General features: G+C 36.5%; 1 protein-coding gene across 4 annotated transcripts in view; it reads left to right on the forward strand.

Annotated features, from left to right (window-relative positions):
• The window catches only part of UBP14 (ubiquitin-specific protease 14), a 46,878-nt gene that overhangs the window by 23,143 nt on the left and 6,369 nt on the right, over positions 1–17,366 (forward strand). For 3 of the 4 annotated variants that reach the window (XM_090013523.1, XM_090013524.1, XM_090013526.1), the window contains exons 9-10: positions 304–358; positions 433–474. In XM_090013523.1, the coding sequence (XP_089869649.1) occupies positions 304–358; positions 433–474 (97 nt within the window). The remainder of the gene's footprint in view (positions 1–303; positions 359–432; positions 475–17,366) is intronic. The other variant, XM_090013525.1, reaches the window with a different exon arrangement.

Below are 17,366 nucleotides of genomic sequence, written 5' to 3' on the forward strand. Positions count from 1 at the left end.
TGTGTGTCTGGCCTAATGCCACTTGTGATGATATTTTGCTCAAGCCACTGCCCTTGTCACAAGTTATCTATCTATATATATATGTATAAAATCTTTTGAAGGCTTCAAGTCTTCTCTAAATATTAGAATCCTTGACATTTTGATCTACTTGCAGTTCTTGCATGTTACTTTTATGTTACATATTAGATCTTGTTTCCTCTACCATTGGATGATATGGATGTTCATTGTTCAGTTATTTTATTTATTTAACACATACTGCATTTTATATTTTTCATGATATTTTTGGAACATCTTATGAGACAGGACAAAACTGGGGCATGGTTTACTCTCTGGAAAATATTCACTTCCAATGCAGGAGGTATATCAAACAAAATATCTTCTAGATTTCTTTCATTTTGCATACGGTTGACATATAGTTTTTTTTTGGATCAGATCGATGGGATAGATAATTCTGCAAAATCAACAGTAAGTTATGTAAGTCTCTTGCTTGCTTTTCAAATTGTTTCTGCCTGTTTTTCTAAATATGGCATGTAAACATTGAACTGCAGTATGTACTCCTAGCAATTTTTGTTGAATTTGTGACACCTCTTGGATTGATATTTCATATCACTAATGCTATGAATTACGAATGGAACAAATTCCATCTGAAAAATATAAATCCTAAATATTATAAAAGCGAAAGGGTAATGAGTGCCAAAAATTAGATGCTTTGTTACTTTTTCTAAATTGACATTCTTGCCATGTTTCTTACAATGCCATTAAAAATTTGTTTGCCCATTTCTTTATATAGTTTTAAAAAAGGTGTTACTTACATGTCATCTTCTATTTTTTTTCAAAAACTCTTGATTTACTATATACAAGTCTCCCTCTCTCTCTTAATTGCCATACTAAAATTGGTTCACTCCTTATAAAAAAACATCCCTCCTCTCTCTCTTCAAATATCTCCACAAATCACTCTTCTCTCTCCTTTCTCATTAGCCATAAAAAAAACTTATGCATAGGGTTGGCTAGCCCCATGCACGTCCCCAACAAAATTTGTTTAAAATGGGTGCATATTTTTATGTGTTTCTTCATTTTATTTGTCATAAAAAATAATATAATCTAGGCCATCCATATGGATGAGTTGTTATATTTTAATTTAAATATATATCAAGTCATGTAAAGGGTATTCCCCTTTAGTTATTTAGTTGTATATTTAAAAAATAAGTTGTAATGTGTTTTAAATGTATACATATTTGTATAAAAAATTAATATAAACATGATTTATCTAGGTCCGACCCACTGTTATCGATATCACCAATATTTTGAAAATATCGCAATATTATCAGTTATTTCAAGGTAGTCGATAATATCGGGAATATATCACGATATTTTCAAAGCATCACCAAAAACAAAATATTGAGATGATATCACAATATTTTTTGGAGAAAAATTCTTTATTTATTTTAAGTTTGCATTTCCTATTTTTTTGTTTCTTTATATTTTTGAAAGAAAAATAAACAAAACTTATTATTTTCTTAGGTTTTTCGTTAGTTATATTTTTTTAATTTTTTAAACTCCTAAGATTTTTCCGAGATATTTCCAAGATTTATAAACTTTTGAAAATCTCTTTGAGAAATACCCTCGTCGAGAAATTACCTTTAACGATACGGGTGACTCTGGTCCAACCATATGGACTAGCTGTTAAATATCTAGTAAGATTAAAGGAAAAACAAAGAAAAGCTTCTGATTCCTATCTCAGTGTATTATATATATATCTCTATATATATCAGTGTCTATGTCACATGGGTACATGTACGGAGGGTACAACATGATAATTTTAAAAAATGAGAGTACAAGGACACGACTATATATATATATATATATATATATATATATATATAGATAGAGAGATAGAGAGAGAGAGAGAGAGAGAGAGAGATAGAGAGAGAGAGAGAGAGAGAGAGAGAGAGAGAGAGTTTGGGTTCGGATCACATGTGGATCCATATTAAAAATAAAAGTCTATAAGTGTAATTTAAAAAGAAAGGAGAGGTCTCTATAAGTGATGAGTGCATGTCCTCTATGCAGATTATCGTTCTTGCGATAAACAAGTCCGTCTCCTATAGTTCCTTTTAAATAGCGTAGAATGCGCTTCACAGCTTCCATATGACCCTCCGTTGGAGCATGCATAAACTGGGATACCTGATTGACAACATAAACTATATCAGGTCTGGTAAAGGTCAAGTACTGTAACATCCCCACGAGACTTCTATACGTTGTAGGGTTGACACAAAGATGACCATCTTCAGAGCTCAGCCTTTGATGTAATACACTAGGAGTGCTGACTGGTTTGCAATTCGTCATCCCGGCTCTTTCCAGAACGTCAAGAGTGTATTTTTGTTGCATGAGTGTCAATGTGTCTTGTTGTCTGTACCGCACCAAGAAAGTACCGCAACTCTCCTAAATCTTTCATCTTGAAAGTTATCATTAAAAACTGTTTCACGTCTTGCAGATGACTATTAGAGCTCCCAGTGATCACAATGTCATCAACATATATAAGAAGAAGTATAACAATGTCCGCCTTTTGGTAAATAAAGAGTGAGTGATCCAGAGAGCATCTTCTAAAACCATAACTCTGAATCTGCATAGAGAATCTTTCAAACCAGGAACGAGACGCCTGTTTCAAGCCATACAGAGATTTCCTTAGTTTGCACACCCAGGCAATAGGATCCTTCTCGGCATAACCAGGTGGTTGCTCCATATACACTTCTTCCTTTAAAGTTCCATGCAAAAATGCATTTTTAACATCCATCTGGCTAAGGCTCCAACCTTGATCGACTGCTAGGGATATGATGATACAAATAGTACCCATTTTGACTACAGGACTAAAAGTTTCGTCGTAGTCTTCACCATATTGTTGTGTGAATCCTCGAGCAACAAGCCGCGCCTTATATCTGTCAATACTTCTTTCAGGCTTATATTTTATTTTATAAACCCGTTTTGAGCCAACTACATTCTTTCCTTTTGGCCGAGGGACTATTTCCCAAGTCTGGCATTCATGAAGAGCTTCCATTTCTTCATTCATAGCTTCAGTCCAATGACAGGATTGAAGAGCTTGATTAAAACAAGTGTGTTCATCCTGTTTTGTGAGCTGAGACATAAACAACTGGAAATCAAGGGAGAAGGTCTCATAACTCACCCATCGTTGAATAGGATGCTTAATGCGTGACGACCTTTGAGCCGAATCATTGGCGATGCTTTCCTCCACATTCCTCGGCTCTGTATTTTTGTCCCGTCTAGTGTATATCTGTCCAGAGAAACGTTCTACGGGGGGTGGCTCAACTGGAGATAATTCACCATGCATTTGTGAGTCATTCAACTCCCTACTCGAGCCGAAGGAAGGACAATTTGTTTGACATGTTTCTCCTGTATTAGCAAAAAGATCTGCGCTCATCCATGGATCATATACTTCTAATTCTCGATGTGGCAACACGACAGAGTCATTGACCTGAAAATTTTGTTCATCAAAAACATTTCTGGAGGTCCTAATACGTTTTGTAGTAGGGTCATAACATCGATAACCTTTGTATTCATCTGCATACCCAACAAATCCACACTTAACAGCCTTGTCCTGAAACTTATTTCGCAGAGATGAATCAATGTGTACATAACATACACAACCAAAAACACACAGTTCATCGTAAGAGGGATGTTGCCCAAATAAAGTATAATAGGGAGATTTCCGATCCAAGAGTGCCATAGGAAGACGATTTATGATATGAACAGATGTGTGAAAAACTTCTGTCCAGAGACTAACGAGTACATTGCTATCATGTAACATGCTCATCGCGCTCTCGACAATTTGCCTGTGTTTCCTCTCCGCAACTCCATTTTGTTGAGGAGTATGAGGGCAAGAAACCTGTCAGCTTATTCCTTTATCCCGAAGAAAGGCAATAAACTCGTTCGACGAATACTCTCCTCCACCATCATATTGTAAATGCACAATATCACAAGCAAACTTTGTTTTGACCATCAAATGAAATTTTCGAAATATTTGAAAAACTTCATGCTTGTGTTTTAAGAAATATATCCAAGTATAACGGGAATAGGAATCAATAAAGACAACATAGTAACGACTGCCAGAAAGAGAAGGAATAGGTGCGGGTCCCCAAACATCGGAACAAATAATCTCAAATGGCTTTGAAGCTCTTTTATTTATAATATGAAAAGGAAGAACATGGCTTTTGCAGAGTTCGCATGAAGAACATTTATTATTATTATCAAAAAATGAACTTAAACTAGACTCTGGAAGGAGACCATCAGATACAAGATTTTCAACGAAACCTCGACTACAATGTCCCAAACGACTATGCCAAATATCTGGCTTATTACAATGAGATGAATTAAAAACTTCCAATGAAGGAAAAAACAAAGACTCTGAAGGCGAAGACATTGAAGAATGCTTGGACGACTTCAACTGGAGGACTGAGACTGAGGGCGAAGACACTTGAGGAATCTCCTTGAAGACATACATGTTTCCTTGTCGCTCCCCCTTAGCGAACGTCTCCTTCGTTCGTAGATCCTTAACATAAACAGAAGATGGAGTAAATTCGACGAAAGAATTCATATCGTCAACAAGTTTAGCTACAGAAACAATGTTTTTTTTAATATTAGGAGCAAGAAGGACATTTGAAAAATGAAGTGAGGACTTTGACATAGGGATATGTGCATTGCCAGTTTGACTAATGGAGTGATAAGTTCCATCTCCCGTAACTATACTACCTTTTTCAAAATAAGGCAATAAGTAAGATAACTTACCCGCATTACCCGTAACATGTGTGGCGGCACCTGAATCAACATACCATTCGCCTTGTTCATTTTGCTTGATCGTCATCTGTGACAATGCTGATAACAAAAGTTGTTGCACATCTGTGGATGACACTTTTGTGTCCATTGCAGTAGTTGATTTATTCTCAATTTTGTTTAGTTTTCCTCTATTCTGTAGATTGAACCAACAATCAGCTTTCACATGTCCTCTTTTGTTACATAAGAAACAAGTGGGCACTCTCCTCTGATTCCCTGTATTAAAAACCCTTGAAATATTAGGTGTAGGCAAAATACCACGTCCTCCCTCCCCGAAACGTCCGCGGCCTCTGCCTCCTTGATGCCCTCCACTCCCTCGTCCAAAACCTACAGAAGTGTCCATGGCCAAAACTGAATGAGTACGAGCTGATTCATTTTCTGTTGCCCTTTGCTTCATAATCATCTCATGCTGGAGAAGTTTCGCTTGGAGGTCGTCAAAAGTGGGCAAGTGAGGAAGGCATGATAAAGCTGTGGTAAACATGTCAAAATCAGGGCCCAATTCATTGAGAAGTTGTTGAACTTTATCTTTATCTGCAATAACACTTCCAACAACAGCCAATTGATCAGTAATACTTTTTAAGCGGCCTATGTATTTCATGACGGTCATCAAGCCTTTCTTCAAACTTTGAAATTCATTTTTTAACTACATAACTCAGGCTTCTGATATCTGAGAGTATGTCTGAGACATCTTACTTCACAGATCTGCCGCAGTGCAATCATCTGAAAGAGTAACCAACACTTCTTGAGAGAGTGTTGACGTAATATAAGCAACCAAAGACTGATCCCGCTTCCTCCAAGCTGTATACTCTGGATTCTTAATAAAAATGGTAATTGTGTCACCCTTCTCATCCTTGGTTTCCTGCAAAATAAGCCGTGGTGGTATATGAACTAAACCACCCAAATGTTCATCGAGATCCTGACTTCGTATAAAAGGAAGGATTTGTCTCTTTCAGGTCAAAAAATTAGAATGAGTAAGTTTTTCAGTAACGAGCTGACTCAAGAAATTGGCAGAGGGACTGGATGACGAAGAGTAATCCATAGCAGTGAAACGATGAATAAGCAAACAAGATGAATGAGAAGAAATAAACAGATTTGAGATCACTTAATCAATCAGTAAACCTTGAATAAGGCATATACCTGTACTGCCAAAAGTGTTGCACAAAGAACACTAAAACAACAATAAAGGAAAGGAAAAACAGGTCTGAAAACCAGTCGTTGGTGCGATGCAAAGTTATGTCAACATACACGGGAATACGAGCCCCATGTGCTTGTATACGTGGTGCTCATTCAAAGCCCCGAACACAGACGTGAGATTCAGTGAATCATCGGGGGCGAACATACACCACCCTCTCCTTCTTGAGCTCCTCAGCACGTTGTCAAGAGACTTCCATAAGAAGTTGCGACAACGGATTGAAGGGTCTAACCCCCAGAAATAGTGCAAAAGATGCCAATGCACATATAAGATGAGGAGTTTTACATCAACATATTTGAACGCTCGTTTTAACCACCAGCACTGCAAACGCATCTACTTGACATGCTCGATTGGGACATCTTTCGTGACCTGATTGAGAGTTCTAAAGTAATTCTGAAACTGCTAAATGAAGGGATATTGACACTGATAAGCCAAGGTTACCAACTCTCAACTGATAATGATACGTGAAGATCCTATCGACTCCTTCAATGTAGCTGGAGATTCCACAAATGTAACAACACACTCCTTTATTGAAGGCCAACTCATCAAGTCTAGCTGTCGTTCCTAAGATGGTGCAACCGATTCCTCAAATGTCGATAGAATGATATTCTATTGTGATATATTGTTATTCCTCAAATATCTACATTTGAGAATCATGTATCTATTATGATGTATCATGATAATCGGTCATCCCTTAAATGTCGACATTTGATCATTATGTGTTAGCTGTGTGTAATCTTTGTATAACTGAATATATATATAAAAAAACCTTGCACTCATGAAAGTGTGAGTGAAAAGCAGGTTTCTCCATTATCATTATTGAGTGAGTCTTATCGTTGATCGTCGCTATCGTAATCTTTTCATGGTATCAGAGCCTCAAGCTCATTCAAGCGCTTCAATGGCTTCCAGCATTGTTGCAACCCAATGAAATGTTGTAGCAAATCTTGTATCAATAAAGTTGAATAGAGAAAACTACCTTCTCTAGAGATCTTATCTTGAGTCAGTAATGTTGAGTCAAAATCTTCTCAGATTTGTAGATGACTCTTTTTCTGAATCCCCTCAGTTCATCCTCTCAAAAAGCGAAAAACAAGTGGCTAATCTCAAGTTATATGTCTGATGCAAGTCCGATGGAACCAACACAGGTCTGAAAACCAGTCGTTGATGTTGATTAAAAGAGGAAATCAACACAGACGATGGAATGAAGATAGACAAATACCAATGAACGAGAGTAACAAAAATGAGTAACAGAAAAGAAAAAAAAAGGTACCAACTTTCAGAAGATGAAATTTCAGATTTAGAAGATGAGATTTCAGATAAAGAGAAGATGATCACGCTGGGACCTGTCCACGCTGGGGTTGCCGTTCACGATGAAGAACCACGATCTGCACGGCTGGAACTGTCCACGCTGGGGTTGCTGTTCACGTTGACGAACCACGAGATGATCACGCTGGGGCCTGTCCAGGCTGGGTTGCTGTTCACGATGAAGAACCACGATTTGCACGCTGCTCAGGGACTTTTTCAGATCTGTTGTTCACGTGTGAACTTCTTCACGCACAGGATTAACCTAATGCTCTGATACCATATCAGATTTGTATACAGGAAATAAGGAGAGAGAGAGAGAGAGAGAGAGAGAGAGAGAGAGAGAGAGAGAGAGATTCACAATGGCTGGGGCAGCACTACAATACTCGACCTCCAAAACCCTAAACATTATAAAGTAAAAACATATACATATTACAAGAATGCCATTAATGAGATCCTATTTAACATGTGTTTCATATAATATGCGTATGGATCTGGATCCAGATCCATACACATATGCAAACTGTATTCTAACACACACATCCATCTAAGCATACGCATCTCAGCTACACTCATTTTTTGAATATGATGTCTCTTGGCATCCTAACATTTCGTACCATCTAGTAAAGCAAGCCTAATTGTCATTCTATAAAACTTTCTCTTCAACCGCAATGGCATTCTACGATCGCACAACACTCCACTTGTACTTTTCCATTTCATCCACCCAACATTTATCCTATGATTTACATCTCCATCAATTTCTTCATTCTTTTGAATGATAGATCCCAAATATTTGAAACAGTCATCCACTGATATTTCTTGCTCACCAAGCTTCACTACACTCCCATCACTATTTTGTTGCTTACTAAACCAACATTCCATATATTCTGTATACTCTTATTCAACTTAAAACCGCTTGCTTTCAATGTCTGTCTCCATAATTCTAACTTAGCATTAACCCCAACTTTAGACTCATCAATCAAAACAATATCATCAGCAAACAACATATACCACGACACATTTTCTTGAATTGATCTCGTAAGCTCATCCATTACTATATCAAATAGGAAAGGGCTTAAAGTAGATCCTTGATGTAACCCAACCGTTATAGGAAAATTGGTTGTCACCCCTACACAAGTGCGGACATTGGTTACTACTCCTTCGTACATATCTTTAATTATTACTAGTGTACTTGAGAGAAACACCTTTCTTCATCATTGCCCACCAGTGAACATCCCTAGGTACTCTATCGTATGCCTTCTCCAAATCAATAAAAACCATATGCAAATCTTTGTTCCTCTCTCTATATCTCTCAATAAGTTGTCTAAGTAGATGTATAGCTTCCATAGTTGATCTTCCAGGCATAAAACCAAATTGATTATCCGATATCATGACAACCTTCCTCTACCTATACTCAATCACCCTCTCCCAAAGTTTCATAGTATGACTCATGAGTTTTATACCACGATAGTTTGTGCAATCTTGTATATCACCCTTATTCTTATATAGAGGCACCAAGGTACTCTTCCTCCACTCATTAGGCATCTTATTTGTCCGCTAAATCTTGTTAAAAAGATTTGTCAACCATTCTAAACCTTTTTCACCCAAGCATTTTCAAGCCTCTATAGGTATACCATCTGGGCCAACTGCTCTTCTTGATTTCATTTTCTTCAAAGCCTCTGCAATTTCTTTCTTTTGAATCTTGCACATGAAGTCACAATTCATCTCATGAAAAGGAATTGAGAAGTCGCAAAGATCCTGAGCATGACTTCCATTAAATAACTTATCAAAATAATCTTTCCATCTCTCCTTAATCTCCTCATCTTTGACTAAAACCTTTTGCGTTTCACCTTTGATACATCTAACCATACCCAGATCCCTCGATTTCCTATCTCTCATCTTTGCAAGCCTATAAATATCCTTCTCGCCCTCTTTGGTATTCAACTTGTTATAAACCTGCTTATATACCTTATCTCTCGTGTTTCAAACTACTTTTTTAGCTTCCTTCTTTTCTATCATATGCTTCTCCAAATTCTCATTATCATGACTCTTACTTAGATTTCTATAACACTCTCTTTTAACCTTAATAGCTAATTTGACATCCTCGTTCCACCATGATGTATCCTCCTTTCAGTGCCCACCACTTAATTCTAGGATCTATCCTATGTCTATCCTTTTTGCGGCATTTTCTAATTCTAAGATCTAAAATTAAGACTCTATGTTGTGTAGCTACACTTTCTCTCGGTATAATCTTACAATCGATGCAACAACCCCTCTCTCTCTCTTTCTAAGTAGGAAAAAATCTATTTGACTCGTATTAACGCCACTTTTAAATGTTACTAGATGAGACTCTTTCTTCTTAAACCAAGTGTTTGCTAAGATCATATCATAGGACGAACCAAAATCTAAAATCCTTTCTCCTATACTATAGCATCCATGAATACTCTCAAATCCATCCCTACTAATGCCTACATGTCCATTAAGGTCACCGCCGATGAAAAGCTTTTCTCCATAAGATATCCCTTGTATTACTCCATTTAAATCTTTCCAAAATTGACGCTTAATGGAATCATCTAAACCTACTTGAGGTGCATAAACACTAGTAATATTAATAATATCCGTACCTAATACTAATTTAATAAGTAAAATCCTATCACCCTTCCTACGGACCTCAACTACATTATCTATAAACTCACGAGTAATAACAATCCCTACTCCATTCCTATTCCTATTTATTCTTGTATATCAAATCATATATCCCCAAGGTTCTATCACTTTTGCTTTCTTACCTACCCATTTGGTCTCTTGTAGACATAAAATATCCATCTTTCTCCTACACATAACATCTATCAACTCTACCAACTTACCAGTTAAAGGCCCTATATTCCATGTGGCTAACCTAATTTTATGGTCTTGAACTATCTTCTTTACCTTCACCTGTCCAACAAAGTGAGGGAACCCTTGCCTATTTGACACTACACCCGGGCGCCGGTGTGACACGTCGCTTCTGGGCGATGACCTCGCAACCCTTGCCCATTTATCATTGCCTCCGGCCTATAGAGTACAACGCGTCGCTCAGTAGGGAACGTCCCAACGAAATTCTCATATTGGTTCATATTCATAGGGTGTGACTAAGTTTTTATGGTGGCTGTCACTGGGCTACCGCAACCCTCCTCCTTTATCTGGGCTTGGGACCGACAGTGTATAACTAAACAGTTATACACAGGCGGAGTTCAAATCATAATTATATTAGCTATATATTTATGGAGAGAGAATGGTCGAGCACACATTATAAAAACTATTTAATTTAACATCATTTAAAGAAAACAAACCATTAATTTCAATTAAGATAAACTTTTAACATTTTAATCATAAATGAAAACATGCATTATTTAAAGGAAATACACATATAAAAGACATAATTATTAAAGAAAGAACTCATAACCGAGTTTAAATCATAAGACAATTTTACACAACAGAAGACATAAGAGACAAGAGTGTTAAAGAAACATTAATTTTTCAAAAACTCAATAACAAACCATCTTTATACAACGGAAGAGATAAATAGGCATGGATCAATTAGAAGCAATATTTAAGCTAACAATTAATGCATATATGAATGAACCATGCAATAGTTTAGAATCAATAAAGTCACATATGGACCAATAATAAATAACAAACTTTTAAGAACACATACTAATAGGCAAAAATAAAAGAATCTTGATGAAGATTCATATAAATACAATAGAAGTGCTCAAGCACTCAAGAGCAATCAAATGCACACAATAGCCACTATGGGCATACACATATGAGATTTTACTAATGAAAAGCTTATAAAAGCATGCAATAAAATATGCATAATTTACAAAAAGCAAAGTTTAAGAGCACATACAAGTCCATTATAACATAAGAGTCAACAAAGGGCAATATGAACAAGAATATATATATATATATATATATATATTAGTGAATATATGTTTGAAAAAACATGTACTTATACAAATTATGCAAGATAATTAACCATGGAATAACTCATGCAACTAAAGCATAATGCGGAATGCATGAGAATATTTCAACAACCATTTCTCATATAAGAAAAAATGAGTTTAGACAAATTACAAATAGATTTACAAAAACACATACATCATAATGAATGAATTTTGCAAATTAAAATATTGGTTTAACCACCAAAAGCAATCACCGCACAGGCCTCCGAACCTCAAATATCAAGTGTATCAGCGACTAGAACAAGAGCATAATCATCATGCTACTCAGTGTTGTGAAAAGCGTTGAGGCGTAGCGAGGCGCTCCACCAAAATCTGAGGCGAGGCGTAAGCCTCGAGGCGCAAAGCGTAAGCCTCAAAATTTTTTTTTTAAACTAAAAAAAAAACTATAAAAATGATCTAAAATTATAAATAAATAAGAAATGCTTTATTGATGAAGCGCCAACCAACACGAGTTTCAGGTAGAGTTTCCATCAGATTGGGAGCCTCTCGACATTTTGCAGTTAGAGTTTCAGGTAGCGTAGTCTGTTCGGGTGCATTCGGGTTGCTTATGCCCTTCATGATGCTGCCGGTTTTATCAGGGTGGCTGGTGTAATGCAGAGCCCATTTGATATCATTCTGCCTGAGACTGATGTGTTGTCTGATATGCTAAATGATGAGGATCCGGCTGGTTCATTTGTCGGTGTTGTCCAACAATTCTACTTGGCTTGCCTATACGGAGGAAGCAATGAATGGACACGGGTGCTCTTAGGAGTGAGATCGTTCAAAAACTCTTAATGCTGCACTGTTGTTTAAGGAAGAAGCGGCCTGATTTGATGCTGTGTAAATTGTTGGATACTATTTCTGTAGATGGAGATCAAAAAAAGAAAACCAAAAAGATTTGAACGCTAAAACTTATTACTTGCAAGCCAAACACTTCAATCATCTCTATGATACAAATTATAACTTGGAATATGGTTATCTCAGTGATGTTTTGGCCAGATATTTGAAACATGGCTTAGATGGCTTGCATAAAAATAGGCAAGACAATTCAAAGAAGGAAAAGATTTAAGTGGGGATCCACAGAAATCCATAAAAGCTTTTAGATTGTGGATATACAATTGAACAAAGGGAAAATCTAACCAAACTGCGATTAAACAGGACGCGAGCTCTTATTTCACAGCATATACGAAACATAAATCCTGAATCTCATTAACCATCAATGCTGTGTTTGGGATCCTTGAACTAGAGATGTGTTGCGGTTTCCCCAACATCCTCTGCACACCATTCAGCAATTCTATTCCCAACACCACATTTGAAAAACATATTTTAGCAACGACAATTTGGCAGAACCATCTCTCTCTCTCTCTCTACAGTTTCAACAAACCATTTAATTATAAGTTCATGTTAGACTACATAGCTTTCACTAAACTTACTGGAGGGTTTTGCAATCCTTTTTTAAGAGTTTAGACATTTCTTTATTTGTGTTAATACAGTGATAAAAAGGTGGCACTTTCAAATAAGAGATGTATCGTAAATATTGTTTTTTTCAACATATATTCTTTCAAAATATCGTGATAAAAGCGTATCTCAGATAGGTGAAAACCAATAATAAGGTAAGCAGCAAAACAAAGAATTTATAGGAACAACTCACAACACTTTGCCTGCGGTTTCTCTCACAAGAGTTGGAACTACACAATAAAAAATACATATTGGAGCGCCACTACTTCTTCTCTGATCTTCCCCACAACGACTGCCAGAAAACGGGCCAGTTGCTCTGAGCTTCGTTCCATCCCAAAAGGGACCCTTCCCTCAAAGGGTCCCAACTAGAGGACACAATCCCATAACTCACCCCCACAGAGCAGAACCAAAGAAGAAAAAGGAGACGGTGAAGGGCAACCACGTGGGCACATCCAACTTCTGCACAACCTTCAGATAATAGAAGAAAGGGAAGAAGGGGAGTCCCAGTACCAGAGGGATTCCAACAGAGAAACCCATTCTTCTCATCATTCGATTGGTTACGATCCCTTCTCAGCAGAGGCGATGATCGGCGAGTGGTGGCCGGCGGCGAGCAGTGGCGGTGGACGAGAGGGGACGGAGTGGAGAGAGAAGGGGCGAGGGATTTCCCTCGCCCCGAAGCGCCTGTGTCTTTTTTAAAGACACAGGTTCTCGATCTTTCGAGAATACGGGCCCGGATCCGGGTCGAACTCGGGTCCAGGCCATTCGATGTTTATTGCGCGCCTCACTTTAAGGCGCGCCTCGCCTCAAGGCGTACGCCTCAAGGCGCATGAGGCGTACGCCTTGAGGCTGTTGCGCTTTTTAAGTGCGCCTCAAGGCGAAAAGGGCCTCGCCTCGAGGCGAGGCGCGCTTTTTGCGCCTTGAGGCGCGCTTTTAACAACACTGATGCTACTAAAGCGCCAAAAACACACATGAAGGTGTGTAAAAACATCTCTTGTCTACATATAATGACACTTTAAAAATAAGTGTATCAACGACTAGAACGGGAGCGTAATGCCAACAAAGGGCTAAAATCACACACGAAAGTGTGAATAAACCTCTCTTGTCTACATATAATGACACTAAAAAACAAGTGTATCAACGACTAGATCAAGAGTATAATACCAACAATGGGCTAAAATCACACACAAACGTGTGAATAAACATCTCTTGTCTACATATACAACAACAACAAAAACAACTACGCCTTCATCCCAAAACAATTGGGGTCGGCGATATAAACCAACAAAGAAAAGCATTCTGGGTCTTCCACGTGAATCCTTCTCATCCAATCATTTCTATCCAATGCCATGTCTTCGGTGAGGTTCAAAGCATTCATATCCTTTCCTATCATCTCCATCCAAGTCTTCCTAGGCCTACCCAGACCTCTTTTAACTATTATATTTTCCTATTTCTCCATCCTTCTAACTGGAGCATCATTAGGCCTTCGCCGAATATGTCTAAACCACCGTAAACGATTCTCTCTCATCTTATTTTCAATGGGTGCAACGCCTACCTTCTTACGTATCTCCTCGTTCCGAATCTTATCTTTTATTGTATTTCCACACATCCATCTAAGCATACACATCTCAGCTACACTCATTTTTTGAATATGATGTCTCTTGGCAACCCAACATTCCGTACCATATAGTAAAGCGGGCCTAATAGTCGTCCTATAAAACTTTTCCTTCAACCGCAATGACATTCTACGATCGCACAACACTCCAGTTGCACTTTTCCATTTCATTCACCCAACCTTTATCCTATGATTTACATCTCCATCAATTTCTCCATACTTTTGAATGATAGATCCCAAATATTTGAAACAATCATCCACTGGTATTTCTTGCTCACCGAGCTTCACTACACTCCCATGAATACTTCGTTGCTTACTAAACCGACATTCCATATATTCTGTCTTACTCATACTCAACTTAAAACCTCTTGCTTCCAATGTCTGTCTCCATAATTCTAACTTAGCATTAACCCCAACTCTAGACTCATCAATCAAAACAATATCATCAGCAACCAACATACACCACGACACATTTTCTTGAATTGATCTCGTAAGCTCATTCATCACTATAGCAAATAGTAAAGGGCTTAAAGCAGATCCTTGATGTAACCCAACCGTTATAGGAAAATCGGTTGTCACCCCTCCACAAGTGCGGACATTGGTTACTACTCCTTCATACATATCCTTAATTATACTAATGTACTTGAGATAAACACCTTTCTTCATCATTGTCCACCAGAGAACATCCCTAGGTACTCTATCATATGCCTTCTCCAAATCAATAAAAACCATATGCAAATCTTTGTTTACATATAATGACACTAAAAAAATAAGTGTATCAGTGACTAGAACAAGAGTATAATGCCAACGATGGGCTAAAATCACACACGAAGGTGTGAATAAACATATCTTGTCTACATATGACACTTAGATAAGAGGCATTAAAAGGAGAAGACACCCCAGGTAAGAAGGCTTGTATTGAAAACACAAAAATGCTGTCAAAAATATTAATTTTAAGCATATTTCAAAACATCATGGTTTCAAAAAATAGTTAGTCATCACAAACACACATAATTATAAGCATTCATAATAAAGATAATGACCAAAAAACAAATGAGTGATTCAACACACCCACAATCAGAGATCACATATCTGTCAGTCAAATTACAAGTTACAATATAAAATGACATAAAACGAGGTGCACACAACTCACCCTAATAAACATCTCTGATTCAACAATAACAAGGCAAAGAAGAATGATGCATTATCTAAAAGTTTGTGATGGACAACACAAATGCCACAAGGGGGCAATAAATACTCATGAAAATCAATTTTCGAATAAGTGAGTTCATATATAAGAACCGATTTAAAAAATAAGTACCAAATCAAATCCTAATAACGGTAGATATAAATTTTGAATGAATATAGTGCAATCATGTGCACAACAAGTGTCAATTGATGCAATTATATGCAATACAAGATGTCTCTTGACAATTTTCATAATCTTGAATAAGCAAATAACGAGTCATGCCCAATATAAGCACTCTTCGTATAGGTAATGTAATTATGAAGTTTGAGAATCTCACAAAAGATCATAAGTCTATCAATAAGAACCAAGTGCACTAAGCAAATCTTATACAAAAGATCAATAAATCTCATTAAAGAGACAAGAAGACATGACTTAAGAAGTTAGAGCTAAATCATAAGTCTATTATTATGAATCAATTGAAGCAATCAAATTAGAGATTCCCAAGAATATCAATATGCAAGAGAGAAATCTCAAAAGATAAACACATTTTATACGATAATAAGTCAAGTTTATGCCTTTTAAATATTAAGGCATATAAAAAAAGAAAATCTTAATCTAACACGTGTCATTTGAAAATAATCTTTATTTAATAAAGCAATATTACTTAAATATATATGAAATAACACATTCAAAAAGCCTCATTAAAAATAGATCACGATAAAGGATTATGCTTGATTACATCATGAAAATTTCAAAGATAGTCCATACATATGTCAAGAAATATAAATTTTAGTATTTTTCCGTAATACATAATATTATAAGAAGCCACATATTCAACTTGAGTGGATAACTACAAAGGTGTTCTCTAAAGAACACACCCACAAAAGGAACAAAAAAGAAGGTATTTTAAACGAACACAATCACAAATTCCACAAGAGGATACACAATAAGGAACAATACAAAAATAAATATTTTTGATCAAATGAAATGAGTGTGTAGAAGCATATGCAAAATATAGTTTTATACTACACATATCCATAATCTAAGACATATTAAAACATCACATTTTTTTCACATACTTTACAAAAAATATTTATTTTTAACATTTTAAAACTTACTACATATAAAAACAAGAAGCCAAAGATACATACCGAAATGAAAAACCTTTGAATTCATTTCATTTACCAATAGGAATCCTTTCCAAGACCGATGCCTTACTCCAATACCATGTCACAAAATGGTGCGGATTCCAATGCACTCCAAGATGATTTTCAAGACTCAAAACATTATACAAAACTTAAGAATAAAAAGACATCAAAATGTAAAAAGCTAATTTTATTCATAATGGACACTAAAAGAAATACAAAAATAAAATTACATTCAAGCCTCACTACAATCCCCTCAACAAAAAACAATATAAAACCCTAATACTACTCATCGCCATCTTAACCTTACACATTCACACACCCTTTATTTATAGAGAAGAAAGAGAGAAGAAAAGTATAGAATAGGAAGAAAGGAAGTCTTCTCAATAGCCAACAACGGAAGCCTCCCAATGGTTAGAATTCTAGCCGTTGGGACTAAGTCAACTTGTTTGACTTAGTCCCCAATATATATATATATATTATCATAAATATATATACATATTATACGTATATAAAAATATATATATACATACATTCACATTCTAGCCGTTGAGACTAAGTCAACTTGTTTGACTTAGTCCCCAATATATATAAATATTATCATAAGATATATATATATATATATATATGTGTGTGTGTGTGT

Source organism: Nuphar pumila, chromosome 7, assembly GCF_984573655.1.
Source record: "Nuphar pumila chromosome 7, dmNupPumi1.hap1.1, whole genome shotgun sequence".
Taxonomy (NCBI): domain Eukaryota; kingdom Viridiplantae; phylum Streptophyta; class Magnoliopsida; order Nymphaeales; family Nymphaeaceae; genus Nuphar; species Nuphar pumila.